This window comes from Hermetia illucens, chromosome 1 (assembly GCF_905115235.1).
Source record: "Hermetia illucens chromosome 1, iHerIll2.2.curated.20191125, whole genome shotgun sequence".
Classification (NCBI taxonomy): Eukaryota; Metazoa; Arthropoda; class Insecta; order Diptera; family Stratiomyidae; genus Hermetia; species Hermetia illucens.
Window position 1 is genome coordinate 128,290,125 of NC_051849.1, and position 16,601 is coordinate 128,306,725.

The following is a 16,601-nucleotide window of genomic DNA, read 5'->3' on the forward strand; positions in this document are numbered from 1 at the left end:
GAGACTCTAGGAGAGGTGCTTGTGGCAGAGAATCTGGTGCGAAAAATGCTAACATGTCAGGAAGACTGGGATGCGATCAACTCCATGGTCGTATCTATCCAGAGCAAACTGCGAAAGGCAGAGGAGATCAGAAAAGCGCGGTTTCGTACGCCACGTAGAGACGAAAGGGGACTAAGCTAAAATCAGCTGACTCCGCCCTGTGATGTAATACCGTACGGTGGTTCCACGGGGCTTGTAGGGAGTCGGGGGTGATTTTAGTGGGTAAGAATCCCACACGCTGGCGTGTCCAGGCCAGTGTCTTTTGAAGATTTCCACCTCCTCAAAAAAAAAAAAAAGACAGACAGACAGACAGACAGACGGTAAACCGATTTTAATAAGGTCTTTACACAAAACCTTAAAAAGATGCAATAAAAGAAAACGAATTTCTTGAAAGTTACAAGTAGGATTAACCCTTAACGCTACCCCAACAAATACAATGAACGGTAAATAAATAATAATGAATTGGACTAAATACAACACTTCCTTTGTTCTTCTTCTTTAGCCTTTGTCCCGTTCAGAAGCGGGGTAGGACCGTTTTGATCGGTTGCTTAATTTTGGTCAGTAATTCCAATTTATTAGTAGAATCTGTTCTCCGCTTTACAAGGGTTGATAAAATATTCTATTCTGCTCTTTGGTTAAAAAGATAAAATGTACAGATCCATGTATCTTATCTATAATCTGTAATTGCCTTCGTAATTGAAAGTCGACTACTGACTCTGTGGATCTGCCAGTTATTAGGTGTCAGTAATTGTTAATTTTAATGTTTCTATGAATGTTTTATTTTGGCAAATTGAGATACAAACTGTTAATAAATACACATCTATAACAAACTAGGGTCATGAAATAATACAAAAATGCGCCTCCCCCTCCGTCCGCTCATACTGTCTGTTTTCCGGAAATTCAACTAAATAAGTTGCCATTAGACTCGGCAATTTGCATATTTTCGAGCAGTCTCCCATAGACAATCTTTCTACCATCCACTGCCCAGCAGAAGTCCAAATGGTTGAATTGCTTCAGCGGAATTAAATATTTATCCTGAACGTTTGGTAATAGCGTGGAAAGCTTCTGTACAGACTCCACGTCCAGCAGCCAATCATTTTCCGAGTAGTAAAGGGAAACGGGCATTTTAACGTTTAGCAAGTTGTAGTCAGGCGGCTCTGTGGTGCCATATCGCATGTCGTTGCGGAAACGTCCGTAATCGTACTTGCGGAAATGGCCGGATTTGATGAGTTGTGCGAAATGGATCATCTGTTTTACAGAAGCCCCGGAAGGAGTATGGCCAAGAGCAACTGGCAACATTGTCTGGAATGAGAAATATGTAAATTACTTGGGAAATATTACAAAAAGTACTGGAATTAACATGGGGTTCGCCAGTTTTTGGTATTTTCTGTAGGCACACACCTTGTTCAGTTGATCTGTATTGAACCCAGCAAGCAAGAACAACATATTGGAGCAAACAGCTTGCACTATTGATGCATCGTGACACATTATCCTTGTGCTCTTAGTTAGAAATTCTGAGTTTGGGAGGAACTCATAGATTCGCAGTGTTGCTGTTAATATCTATGAAAGATAACATTTGTATTTATTGATTGCCAATCTCTGAACAGTAATACTCACCCTCAAAAAGTCGATGCTTGCCACCATACTGTTGATCACTGGACTTCGTACAGTAGAAAAAAATGCAATGGGTGCTAGCCCATGCATAGAGTAAATTTTATTGGCATATTCCGGTCGTTCTGAGCACATAACGAAGAAGACTGCATTACCCTGCCATGAGGAATAGCGGAAATTGTTTACCTTTTGTAGCATGCTTTCCATAGCGTCTATCATAATGTCCTTACCTGCGAGTGTCCAATATAATGCAGCTTTGGATAATTTGTCTGATTGAGGACATGGTCGACAATTGCAGGAATATCGTAGTAACCTATTTCGTCCAAAGAAAAGTCCCAGTACTTTCTGCTCATTGGAGACAAAATGCTATGTCTATTTGAGTACCGGTTGCCTCTGACGTTTCCCATCCAAACATCGTATCCAAGATCTGACAGTAAGTACGCTGGGGTGCAGAATTCAATTCAATTCAAGCTTAAAATTTTTCAATTAATATTAATGGATTTTTCTGTGCATAAAACAAAACGTTATCAAAATCGGTTTATTGTCTGTTTGTTTGTCACACGGAATTTAGTCGGGAACTTGGTGGACAACGTTCACACCGTGAACCTCAACGTACGAGATTTTATCATATTAAGTGGGGTTTAAGGGGGCTTGCATCCACGCGAAAGGCGGGTGTATATCTTTTTTACCTATATTCGGTACTTGACCATACAGCAAGGTTTTAAAGGTGATAATAAAAAGAGAGAGAGCGGGGGTGAAAAGGTGCAGTTATAAATCATGGACCCATTCTGAGAGACTACTGTCATACTACTTAATAATAATAATAATTTACAAATCATAAACTTATTAACTAAATATGAATTCACAGTACAATTGTACAAGTAAAATGTAGCATAGCAATGCACAATGATCCGTGCACTTGCAATTTATGACACCGACCCAATATTTTGTAAACTAGGAATAATAATTTAGGCAAGTAAGAAATTAGTCCCATAAGAATTTGAAATTGTATATAAGGCCGAGAATCTCCAAATAAATTCCATTCCATATCTAACTGAACTCCAGCAGTTTTCTTGCTGCTCAAAAGGAGTATAGCTTTTCAGCTTCTCCAAGATTGGAATAGGGAGGATAGCTTCTCCACCTTCCCCATGGGTGAGGCTCACGCTGCACTGGAAGCCGAGTTAACACCGTACATATCGATATTTGTTCAAATAAAGTTAATAATAGAGATTGAATGGAAATCCAATTTAAAGAGGGAAATCACAATAGGAGGTTTCCTGATACCATTTTTTTATTAGATGGATCGTTCACTTAGCTATCCCAGGACATTGCCAAAATTTCAAAGCAAAATTCGCGCTCCTGTAGATTGGGATAATGCCAAAGGTGCTTTGTGCAACAAAACCTCATTAAAATCGCTCCACTGTCTACCTGACTGTCTCTCACATTTAGTTTTCTTCGAAAAGGCTACCCCGACCCAACCGAAATTTGGTGGACATTAATTTACATAGAATTTAAAGCGGGACTCTCCATACCTGTAAAGGAAGGATGTCAAAATTTTTCCACCGAGTATAACTATGTCGAGTGTTATATGAAATACCTCGATTAACTGCGCCATGCTATTAACATATTTTGCTGGCTCCAAGCTCAGGTAAAGGAGAGGATTTGAGGTAACGTAATTTGTACTATCCTCAGTAAACCCAAATATAAAATGCTGATATCAGCGAAAGAGATAAATAAAGTACAGTTAGAGTTATTCCACTATACTTAATCCTACTGGATCTCTTTTAGTCACAGGCCATCTCAGAGGATTTCCGTGATGCCATTAAAGAGAACGATTTGATGATCGGCTGATAAAAATCGCCATTATATCAACTAATCACACTATTCACTTCATCACCGAAAACGCACCACAGACAGGTCAACCTGATGCCGACAAAGATGCGTTCTGGCAACTTTTCGATGAAAAGGCTTGTAGCGTGACTGCTGATGACTATATCATCGTTGCTAGCGATCTTAATGGTCATATGGGTAAAAAGGCAGACGATAACAGGTGCCATGGGGGAAAGGGGTTTGGAGGGCGCAATGAAGCGAGCGTATAATTGATATTGCGAACACCCATGATCTTGTACTTAGGAATACATGGTTTATCTAACGATTGCGTCATTTTCCTACATTTTGCAGTGAGAACAGTAAAACGCAAATCGACCATTTTGCTCATAATACGCCGACATTTTACCACCGTCATTGATTGCAAAAGCGTTCCCTACAAGATCTTGGCAACTCATCATCGGCGAACAGCATGAGGAGCGCACTGACCCGACGCGCAAAGGGTAGTATAGGTCCCAAGACAAAACGTGGATTGGTACCTAGGATGGAGCATAAAACCTGGGAAACGCTTGCTGAACCAACACCAACAGCTCAACTACCAAACCCTATCTCCACCTCCACGTGGTGCGCGCTGGGAGCTCTTTCTTGACGAAAAACTGCAGACGGAGAAGGATGAAGGTGAATCTCCCGCGCCTAAAAATGGGACAAAATGTACCAATTGGTCCTCTATGTTCGGGGCTGGGTAAGGCTGACAACCTTACACGGAAAACCGAAGTTACGAAGCCACGAGAGGAGCCTCGGACGGATAACACAACGGCGAACCCGGATTAACGATTTGCGCATTTTCTCATGGAACGTGCGATCCCCGCACAGAGATGAAGATGCCAAGCAGCTAGCAGATACCCTGTCCCAATATAGGGCTGATGTAACAGCGTTACAGGAGATGCGTTGGACAGGGACCGGTTTCCTGGAGAAGAGCCGCTACACCATATATTATAGTGGCCATCCAGTAAACCATGTGCTCGGAGTAGGTTTCTTAGTCAACCAAAAAATGAAACCTGCTGTTATCGGCTTTGAAAACATAGGCGAAAGGCTATGCACTCTGCGCTTGCGAGGCAAGTTTAGAAATATAAGCCTCATTAACGTTCACGCCCCTACAGAGGAGACTGCAGAGTCGGGGAAGGAAACCTTCTACGAGGCAGTAGAACGAACCCTCGAAGCCTGTCCCAGATATGATATCAAAACCATACTTGGGGATTTTAATAGCCAAGTAGAGACAGAACCCGTATTCAGGCGATACGTCGGCTCCCATAGCTTACATCAAAATACAAATGATAACGGACTGCGGATTATTCAATTAGCAATCTCACACGAAATGGTTGTTGGAAGTACCTTGTTTGCGCGGAAAGCGGTCCATAACCACTTTCAACCAAATTGACCACGTGGTGATCGAACGCCGCCACCTCTCAGCCTGAATGAATGTCCGAACATATAGGGGGGACAATATAAACTCGGATCATGATATCGTTGGCATGGTGCTCCGAGCTTGAATAACAACAGCACCCAGAATCCCTTCTGACAGTCAGGTCAGAGTTAACACTGAAGCCATCCACAACACAACCGTCCGCAACACCTACAAGGGTGAAATGGATACCGCAATAACCGCAGTCAACAGAGATCCTGGAGATGAAAAATTAACAAAGGATCTTCACAACCACCTGAAGAACGTTATCATAAATACGGCCAGAAACATACCTGGCCTTAGCCGGAAAAAAAGTCGGAACGGCTGGGTTGACGACGAATGTAAGCAACGGAACGGAAGAATGCCGCATACCGAGTAATGTAGCGTTCTCAAAGGACGCGGGCACGTGCGGAGATTTATCACGAACTCCGGTGTGGGAGAACAAACAGTTCTGTAAACTCGAAAAGTACAGGAAGCAGCCGCACTAGGCGCGTAAGTTTTACCAAGTCAGAAAGGATGCAGCCTTACACACCTCGATATTCATCTTGCCGAGTCAAAGAGGGAAATCTGATTTCCGACAGAATGGTCCTATTGGAGCGATGGGTTGAGTTCTTTGATGAATTACTGAACAATCAGAACACCGGCGAGTTGGAGGTCCCGCCAACTAAAGACGGCGGATAAATACTGCCACCACCAAATGTAGAAGAAACAGTCCGTGCAATTCATCGGCTTACAAATCATAGGTCGCCAGGAGCCGATGGAATTACAGCCGAATTGGATAAATATGGAGGCGACCAATTACACTAAGTGGTTCATCAACTTGTGTTGAAGGTGTCGGACATGGAACATGCCTGACGACTGGCAAAGAGGCATTATCTGTCTTACAAATAAAAAGGGTCATATCACACAGTGGACTAATTACAGAGGTATCACGTTGCAGAATACCGTCTATAAGATATTCTCCTCTATCTTGCTAGGCCGGATAGCCCCATACACCCAGAACATCATTGGCCCATACCAAAGAGGCTTCACTCCAGGCAAATCAGCAACAGATCAGATTTTCTCTCTGCGGCAAGCGATGGAAAAACTGTTGGAATATGGACATCAGTTGCAATATCTATTCAACCACTATAAAGCCGCCTATGATAGCATAGTCAGGGTAAAAATGGCCATGAGAGAATTCTGTATCTCGACGAAATTGATAAGACTGACTAGTCTGACCCTGACCAATGCGCGAGGCGAGATAAGAACAGCAGGATCACTCTGAAGATCATTCGAGATCAACAACGGTCTACAAGGGGACGCCCTATCACGCGTCCTCTGTAACCTGGCCCTGGAGGGAGTGATCCGTGATGCTGAGGTAAATGTAAGGGGTACGATCCTCTTTAAGTCCACCCAACTACTGGCCTATGCTGACTATATCAACATCATGGGAAAAACGACCCGAGACGTACAAACTGCCTTCATTCAGATCGAGCAGGCGGTGATAGATTTTGGGCTGCACATCAATGAAGGCAAGACAAAATATATGGTGGAAACGTCAGCACCGAAAACCAACCAACCAACAACATCAAATCGCAGTGGTGAAACGGGAAGAATAAAGATAGGAGACTATAACTTAGAAGCCGTTGGTAATTTCTCCTATCCAGGGTCGAAAATCACAACCGATGACAGTTACGATGATAAAATCCGAGCACGGTTTTTCACGGCCAACAGAGCCTACTTCAGCTTACGAAAACTGTTCCGCGCGTTCAAGAGAAGAATCCTCGGAAAAATGTTTGGCCTCCTACATGGGGATAGACGATTCTGTAGCCTACATTACGCCGAAATCTATGAGCGACACAATGATCGTCAAGTTGTGAATAAAATCCGGCTCAATACGTTACGGTGGGAGGCTCACTTAATCCGTACGGATGAGAATGATCCGGCCTGGAAAGTCTATAAGGGCAACATCTATAGTAGAAGAAAAAAGACGAGGCAGACCCTGCTTGAGATGGAGCGATGGCGTAGGTAAGGACGCCAGACAGCTTTTAGGGACGTTGAATTGGTGGACCTCGGCGCAAAACTGGGATGTCTGGAGTTCCTTATTAAGGCAGGCCTAGACCGAATACCGGTTGTTGCTCCGTTGATGATGATGATGATGATTTCGTGAAAAGAAAGAAGAAATGATTTCACTTACGCTATTACCCATTACGAATGTGGAAGAATCGTGTGACCAAATGAAAGGCACGATCCACAAAACGGCCTTAGCAATCCTTGGGGTCACCAAACCAGGTGAGCGGTACATCAACCGGGGTACTTGGCTTTGGAATAACGATGTTGAAATGAGGGTCTGTGAAAAAATGCCTCTACCACAAGTTTTTCCACGGTAAAACGCTGGTCAATTGGCAAATTCATAAGAATGCCAACCGGGAGTCTAAGAAAACGGTAAACTGGGTTGGCGAGAGAGATCTGTATCGACTTGCCAGTGACCAGAACGGTACTTTGTTTACTAACCGTCAAGCCGCGACGGATAGATGGCGAGAGGAACAGGTGAGGAAGAAGTGGCAACCCGGCTGGTGGCCGAACCAAAACCAAGTGGCCGAGGAAAACCTCCACAGTGGTCGCCCCGGGAGACGCTGCATCACATTGATTTGTCGGCCGTGAAGAAGTTGGCGAATGTTCCAAAGACCTAATTAGGGCGATCAGACCCGACTTTTCACGAGCTTTCATCTGAAGTGACAATAGGTCACGAAGCCTTACCAGAGGTGTACTGATACCATGGGAACCAGAATGGTCCCTGAATAATCCCAAGAGGATTCGCCATAAACAACTCGAAGAACTGGAGGGGCCCACGTCCGGATCGAGTGTGGAATTTCTGGTATAAGAAATTTACCAGCGTACACGGTCGGTTGGCACACAAAATAAACCAGGTCATGAGTCGGCCGGAGGAATTTCCACCCTTCCTCACTGTGGCGATTACCTACCTCATCCCTGAAAAGGACACGGTGCAAGACCCCGCAGACACAAAACCGATTACTTGTCTTCCAACCCTCTCAAAACGAATTGATTCAAATGCAAATGTATACGAAAGGGCATATTCCAGGGAGAATCGTTGAGTCCCCTTTGGTTTTGTGTGGCACTGAACTCTCTCTCATATCTACTGAATGAGAGGGCATGGTTTTGCAATAAATAATATGACCTGCGTGCTAAGTGCGAACTGACACACTTGATGTACCTAGATGACATCAAGTTGTATGCTGGGACTGACAACCATCTTAGAAGTCTGTTGCGAATAATAGACATGTTCAACCGTGATATTCGGATGGAGTTTGGATTAGACAAATGTCGAATCCAAGCCATCCGCAAAGGTCATCACGAGCCGCATGCCGGACATAGCATTGGTGACCTCCACATCGAAGCTATGACCGAGACAGACTTCTACAAGTACCTAGGAATTCCGCAAGGAACCCATGCTCGAGTGGGTGATCTGAAGGATTCTTTGCTGTCCGAATTCCTGCGGCGTGTAAAGCTGGTGCTGAAATCGCATCTCTCGAGGAAGAATAAAATAAGCGCGTTGAACATATTCGCTATCCCTTCACTGGCTTATCCATTCGGAATATTGCCGTGAACGACGACCGATGTGGAGAACCACGTCCATGTACAACTATGTCCAAATTCCGAATGCATGATTCAAAGTCTGCCGTGAAGCGGACGAACCTGCCTCGTGACATCGGAGGTAGGGGTGTGGTTGACGTGGCGGCGCAACATCATCGCCAAGTCGAATCGCTACGCGCTGATTTTTACAGCAAAGAGCAAGAGCTACATGCAAGGGGCATGTAGCTATCTGTAAGACAGACTGTGGGCTGACTCCACTTAACTTGAAGGATCGATCTTTCAATCCTCTGAGTGGGGTGAAGTCGGGCCAAGAGCGGATCGATGAATGGAAGTCGAAAGCAATGCACGGTAAACACGTGAATTGTCTTTGGCAGCCATTTGCAGATTTGTGTTTGTCGAACATATGACTGTGTCCTGGAGAGCTCTTTGCTGAGAGGCCGGGGTTCATGTGTGCCATTCAGGAGGGCGTGGTCGCACCCGAGCTTATAAAAAGCTCATCATGAAAAACCGGGTGGAGAACGACCAGTGCAGAATGTGCGGTTCGGCGTTAGAGACGTTGAACCACCTCATTTCTGGCTGTACTGATATGGCACCGGTGTAATACATCACTAGACATAATGCTGTATGTAAAATTATCCATCAAAACCTTGCATACAAGCATGGGCTGATCACGGGAACATGTTCGGTTTACCCTTATGAGCCACAAGCACTTCTTGATAGTTCTACTGACAGCATGTATTGGGACCGGCAAGTTCTAACTGATCGCCATGCTCCACACAACATGCTCCGCGTATATAATTGAACTTGCTATCCCCCATAACATCAACATCGAACGCAAATACGTGGAGAAGAAGGTGAACTATGAGCCATTGGCTCGGGAAATCATAGAACTTTGGCGTCTCGAGCGGGTGGTTGTAGTTCCCATAATAGTTTTAGTTACACCAAATGTGTTTCACCAAGACAAATTCTGTCGCGACATATCGCTTTGCAATAACTCATAATGTTGTCAGCTACAGGTATTGTACCTAAATCCCTCACGGCTTCCCTTGATGTCCTGGGACTTTCGCACAGTCTGGTTCAAACCATGCAGAAGTACACCATTCTGCATCGATGTTGCGGGGGGTTCTCGACGGATTCTCCCATTGACCTGCCATCGGCCACTATCCCCAGCACCGCTTTAGTTTTTAAGTAGGTAGGATCGTCTGATTCGCAATGCTTGGCACTAAAATCCAGCATCTGCCGAGATTGTGATAACTCGGAAATAATAATAACCGTTGGCACAACTATCCAATTGGATCAGGAGCTTGAAGTGTGTTAAAGCACTTCATTCAAGACCGCAATGTTACAGTACACGATTACAGTACCCTATAGGAGGCAATGTGGTCAGCATTCCACCCGCCCGAGATTATTACCAAAGTTCACGCCTGAGTCAACTGGTAGCCTACGTCCATTCGCGATACAACTCCCGCCGCCACCAGTGAAAAGGCAAATTAAAGGGGAGGGAAAGAGGAGTAGCCTACAGCTCGTACACCCCAAGAATGGAGAAAGGTGAGCGACAAAAAGGGGCAGAAGGAGAAAAAGAAGTAATCATTATTTCCAACGTCCTACGTCGATATCCTTCGGAAAGTCAAAGCGATCCGGAACTAGCAGACCTGGGTAGTATGATAGTATGAGCTGCAGCAGGCGCACGTAGAAGGAAGATCTGTTGCTTGAATTAAACAAATCTAGCGAGAAGATAGTGGATAGTTTTCGTGGCCAAATGGAAATGTGTTAGGTGAGCAAGCTTACGTGAAAGCACGAAAGCAACAAATAGTGATCGACTGCAAAGACCTAGACGAGGTCACATAAGGAGAGGATATCTGTGCTGCGCTAAGGGAATAATTCAACCTTAGCGAAATAGAAGAAATTGCGATCAAGAGGATGAAAAAGGCATATGGAGGTACACAGACCGCTGTTATTAGCTTGCCGCTGGAATGAACGATTAAACTGATTACCGCGGGCAAGGTAAGGATAGGTTGGGGGTGTGTCGACTTAGGGAGCAAATACCTCTCAAGAAGTGGTTCAGATGCCTCGATCTCGGTCAATTTGCAGCACCATGTACTAGTGAGTACGATAGGTTGAGAAGGTGCAGGAATTGTGTAGAAGAGGGCCACCTTATCAAAGACGGCACTGCAGATCCACGATGAATATTGTGCAAAAGGAGAACGGGAGTAGACGACCAGGACCTCGCAGATGGCGGCAGGTGCTCGGCATATAGGAGGGAACTGAATCGTAAGACTAAATGAAGTCGATTCAAATCAACCCCAACTATTGCGAGGCAGCTTGCTCTCGCAAACGATTCGAGAGTCAAATGTGGACTTGGCGATAATACGTGAACCTGAACGTGGGTGAAAGACTCGTCGGGAAACGTGGCGATATGGGCATGTGAACGGCAAGCCATTCAAGAAACACTGGCATTCCCGAAAGGAGGCTTTGTAAGGGCGAAAGTCAACGACGTCCATATCTACAGCTGCTATGCTCCTCCTAGTACAACATTAGGGCAATATGAGGAGATGCTAGACGGCTTTGTGTAGGACGCTAGAGACCATTGCCGGTGATTTCAATGCGTGGAATTTGGATTGGGGAAGTCGACTGACAAACAGCAGGGGCCAAATCCTGTTTGAAACTTTCGTGGAACTGGAAATCGTACTAGCCAATTCTGGATGCGCGCGCACTTTCCTTTCGAAGTAGCCTTAAGAAAGCTATACAAGAAAGTAAGCGGAATTGCTGCAAGTAATTGTGCTTTGAAGGAAATACGAAGCCGTGGGGCGCCGCTTACAAGGTTGTAATGAAAAAGATTGGCGGACAAAAATCATCCCTTGTTCAAAATAATCGCAATCCTTTTCCCACAACAAGAAAAAAGTGGAACTCATCCAATGGTTCAACAGGAAGTCTTCACAATCCCCGGGGTGATCGAAGAGGAACTACGGGAGATCTATGGACGAATTGGGGACAATAAGGCTCCCGGATTGGACGGAATTCCGAACAAAGCCCTGAAGTTGGCCGCTTAAATCAGGCCCGGATGGTTCATAAGTACATTTGAATCATGGATGGCTATAGGAGTGTTTCCCGCTCAGTTAAAGAGGTGAAGGTTGATTCTGTTACCGAAATATCAAAAACCACCAGGCCCCGCTTCTTCATATCTCCCTATCTGTCTTGGATTGGGCACACTGGCTAAACTGGTTCTCCCTGGTTACTTAGCTTGCCGTTGATGATGATGATAATAAAGGATGATACCAAATACTGTAGGTTCAAAATCTAGTCATCGGCTGCTTATCGCAGGGGTGGTGAAATCTATCCTGCTATACGCGGCTCCTATCTGTGTGCGCACTAGATAACACAGTGAATCAGGGAAGGGTAAGTTCGGCATACCGGCCAATCGCGTTGAGGGCATGCAGTGCATACAAGACGGTATCTGGTAAGGCAGTGCGTATCATCGCGGGGATATTTCCCTTGGATCTTCCAGCGGATGAGGCACACTGTATCTACCGGAGAAGGACGGTGAATCCGGCCGAAGTTACTTTGCGCTTCCGAAACGCCGCAAGGAAGGAGCTGTATAGGGGTGGGATAAAAAGGCCGCTGGACTCATACACTGATCCTGTGTACTGAGAGATGGTTCAGGGGCAAGCATGGAGAATTAAATTACCACCTAACGCAGTTCCTTACGGGACAGGGTGGATAAAGGAAGTACTTGCATCGCTTCGGATTGGATGAGTCTCCAGACTATCTCGAATGCGCCGCTACACGCGAGGACCCGCAACATATTATGTTCCACTGTGCGAGATTCGCGAATGAAAGAGGGAGGTTAAACGATGCCCTCAACGGAGTTATTGGACCGTATAATTTCGTACTGGAACTGGAACGAGCTCGGAAAGCGCGACGGACGCGTGACTTAGTTGTGCTGGTGTAAACCAGAGCCCTCCTCGCGAAGTAACACTTAACGGTGGTCCCGCGAGGATATGGGCGGAGAAATTGGGGTGGTTTTAGTAGTTGAGAATCCCCAACACTACCGCAACCTGGCGCAGCATCGGGTTTTTAAGATTTCCACATCCACTCATAAAAAGAAGGTAGTGGACAGGGTACTCCTAGGGTCAACCATCGGTGTCATACCAGCGCATTCAATCTCGCAAGGAACTATCGACAGTAACAGCGAGATAGGTGGAAACACCAATCATCCCCAGAGATTTTCCTATTTTCTATTCTTCTGTATCTCTCTCTCTCTGTCTGTCCGTTACATCAACTTTTCTCAGGCACGGTCACACCAGTTGACACGAAATTCAAATCTGGTCAAATCTGGGTCTGTGAAACCTTACGCATGCAGTGAATTCCATTGCTGAACGTTGAACTTAAGGGGGTTCCCCATACACTAAAAAGACGGGTGCCAAGTTTTTTTTTCAGGGAATATAACCATGGGGAATATCAAAACAAGTCGGGAAACCGGAAGCTGAGCGCTTCAGGTATGAAAGGTTTTGTTTGTTTCTTCTGTGAGTATATTTGAGTGTAGAACTATCCCATTTGTACGTAGCCCGTTAATAATATGCATTTAGCGTATCAGATTTACTACTTCGGGTTGTAAATTTACACGGTAGGGCAACTTTGAGCTACTGTAACTTTGTTACTAATAGTATAATTTTGATCAAACATGAAGATAATATGCTTCATATTATATTTTATACTACTACCAACCTTTATAACTCTCACGTAAATTTAAGGGGGGTTTTACTCAATTTTCCGAAAAATATAGTAATATACTCTTATTAACTTAATTTGAACAGATATCGATATGGAGAGTATTTTAAGGCCTGGGTACCGTATAGAGGCAGTTTCCTGATTTTTTTCAGATTTTTCGGTTGTGTAGTTTCTGAGAATGGCTCCGTTAAAGAAATCATCACTTTGCACCCATCCCACTCCCCGCCTTTTTAACAAATCTCAAAGCTAAGACCGGCTTCGAAAAGTACTAATCGAGACCTTTCATTTGATACCCCATGATACATGACTATATGTGGTGAAAAAAAATTTTACACCCCCTTTTATATGTATGGGACCCCCTCCCCCTAAATCTCAACGTAGGAGGATGTTACTCACTGCATGTCTGGGGGTCCACAGTTCCCACCTTCTCACCAAATTTCGTGTCAATCGGTATAGCCGTTTCTGAGAAAAGTGCCTGTGACAGACAGACAGACAGACAGACATTGAACCGATAATAAGGTTTTGTTCTACAAACAAAACCATAAAAAAGGTCTCCAATACTACTTTTCAAGTAGATATTAGCTTTAACATTGGCTGCAAAAATATAATAATTGTCCTAAATGTAAACGTTTTAATGATACGAAAACAGCCCCTCTTCGTGGCGCTGCAACTTTTTACGAAGTTGGGTTTTTTTTGGGGGTAGGTGGTTTTTCTTCCTCCTTCACGCCTATTTTACCCCCTGAAAAGTGGCGCTGAAAAATCAAATTGTACCATGATAATAGCAAACTACCCCCACCTTGGGACGCTATAATTTTTAATGTGGGAGGCAGCTTCTTCTTCTTCCTATTACGTACATACTCTATCCTCTTTCCTTAACAGGTTACCATTATCATATAAAAAAACGATCTTGAGGGGCTATAACTTTTAAGGAGGTTAACCGCCACGAGCTATCATCGGTCTTGAAGAGGGGAGCTTCCACCCTTGCCCTATATTAAGTTTCTAACCCCTCTGGGGGTCTTATTGAAAACTCAATCTTTACCTAAATTCTACTCAAATTGGAAGACTAACATCCTAATATTCTTCCACGAATATTTAAATATAAGAACTCGGAGTAGTTTTCAACACTGCAGCGAAGTTACAAATTAATTGAAAAAAAAAAAAAATATTTTATAGGAAAAGTATTTTAAAATTTCTTTGAACTGATTGCATTTCATAAAATGATATAGCTGCGCCACAGCTATCAAAAGTTATTAAGGCTTCCATCAGCATCATATGGGGCACACCATGGGAGAGGGAAAAATTTAGAAACTCAGATCTTCACACGGTGTGTTAAGGGTTATCAATCTCTGTAGACTAGCGAAGTGAAATTTTCAAAGTCATTCCCACTAGTGAAAACGAAAACGGCCGAACAGGCTCATTACAGTCCATACTATACGTCTTTTTGGATAAGTGGTAGTTCAAAGCCTGTACTCAGCTACATAGTATGAAAGTTCTGTTAATTGTGCTCCACTTCGCACGCTTCGCTCGAAGGCGCACACTCTTACCTCATGTAGAGTACGAACATGTCATAGTTAATTACACGTAACAACACGGAGTGACAAAATAGACAACAGCTTATCACCAAATTTGTTCCAGTGAAGTTGCTTGGGAGCAATAGCAGAAGTTATGACCCAATCAAGAAGCATAAATAATGAAGATTCGATTCCCTTTCAGAGGAAGCAAGCGCTTTACACGATCTCAACATTGTAAATGAATTGTAATTCGCTTTTATTAGTCGCTTTGCTGAAGTAGAGATAAACTACATTCCGCTAATCCTATCAGATTCTTAACAGATAGGCCAAAATATGAGAAGAATAAAAGAAACAAGCTAGCGTCAGTTGGGCAAGTGCAGTGAAATTGAGGTTCAGCACTTCTTACTTCACAACTATTGGGAATCCTTGGAATCAAAGAAAAACGTATGATGACATATTGAACTGAAATTAAACGTATTGTATATAGCAAAAGTGTAGAGCACAAACAAGAGAAATAATTTTGGGTGATCGAGGATACGCAACTTGGCAGTTTCAATTACCGCAGGTTGTTCTGCGTTCACAATTTACTAACTTGATTCAATAAATTCAACTCACCAAGTCCTTGTTGCGGACCCATCAGTATCCATGTATCAGAAGTGTCGAGTAAGCCATGCATTAACAGAACTGGCTGCTGATCAGGCTTCGGGATCCTAAAAACTTGCAAAATATAACCATCGTCCGTTGTTACATTGTGTACTTCTACTGGATATTGGTACTTTCGTATCAAATCTGGCTGCAAAACATAATTTCTGCTTTTGAAAAGGAAAATCTGATGAGAACAGCATATCTACCGCCAGCAGAGTTGCATCTTCCGCTACACTATCTGTTTCATTTGAATCTCCAGTAGAGCGCGGTTTATCAACAGTAATAAGTTCAATATTGAGAAAACTCTTGAACGCATCCGTGGCCCTCGTGAAAATTTCAAACGTCTGACTCGAATTCACGGAATTAAGAAGCACCACACTAAACACGAGGACCGAGAAAAAAGTCATCTTCTCACTTTGAGTTCGAAAATATAACTGCCTTCTCGAATCAGTACAAATCACCATCGTTCTTATCTCAGATTCGCTGTAATTTATTCTGACCTGTGACTCCCATATAATTTACGTGTCAACTGAGTGATTTTGAAAGAGGATTATAGTTTTTTATATCCGATCTTTGCTTTGTCCAAAAACATTTTAGATTGCCTTCCTCTTTCACAAAAAACTGTAAGGGATTGATGTTTCTCAGCCGATAGATAGTGAAGTGTAGCAACACTCGCAAGATGCATGGAATTGACGCAACTAGTATGCCAGTATGCATCCGAATCAGTCACGCTTTTGACATAATCGCAGATACAATCTTCAGGCAAACTGTTCAGATTCCAACTGAAATTGAATAAGGTGCTAACGGTCGCGTTGTTGCAGTCATACGTGTCTGGCGGACACACCCACCTAGTCGGATGCAACTTAGCATATGTATGTATTAACGTAATTTTAATGCGCCTGTTAATGGCATCGTTTTCGCTTGAAGCGAAACGTGGACAATGATTAGAAGTTGCTGCGTGGAAATAATATTTATAAATAGAAACTGATGGTTACTTTTCCTGTGAAGCAGATTCATTGTGACGGAATCATCACTGTATGTGTCACCTGCAAAACATGGTTTAAGTCTAGAACTAACATCTTCGGAACAACACAATTGAAAGTTTGATCATTGTTCAAATTGATAGAAACTCAGATTTAGGATTTCAATCCCTCTTGGTGATAATAACAAAAATTGTTTTA

The 16,601-nt window shown here is 43.7% G+C and overlaps 1 protein-coding gene across 1 annotated transcript; it reads right to left on the reverse strand.

Moving 5' to 3' along the window:
- Positions 1-488: 488 nt before the first annotated feature.
- On the reverse strand, positions 489-16,105 carry LOC119646938 (lipase 3-like). Its single transcript, XM_038047628.1, has 6 exons — positions 15,627-16,105; positions 15,391-15,568; positions 1,881-2,092; positions 1,657-1,806; positions 1,441-1,599; positions 489-1,341 (listed from the first exon to the last, which is right to left on the reverse strand). The coding sequence occupies exons 1-6, from the start codon at positions 15,882-15,884 to the stop codon at positions 940-942; spliced, it is 1,359 nt and encodes a 452-aa protein (XP_037903556.1). The 5' UTR covers positions 15,885-16,105; the 3' UTR covers positions 489-939.
- Positions 16,106-16,601: the final 496 nt, after the last annotated feature.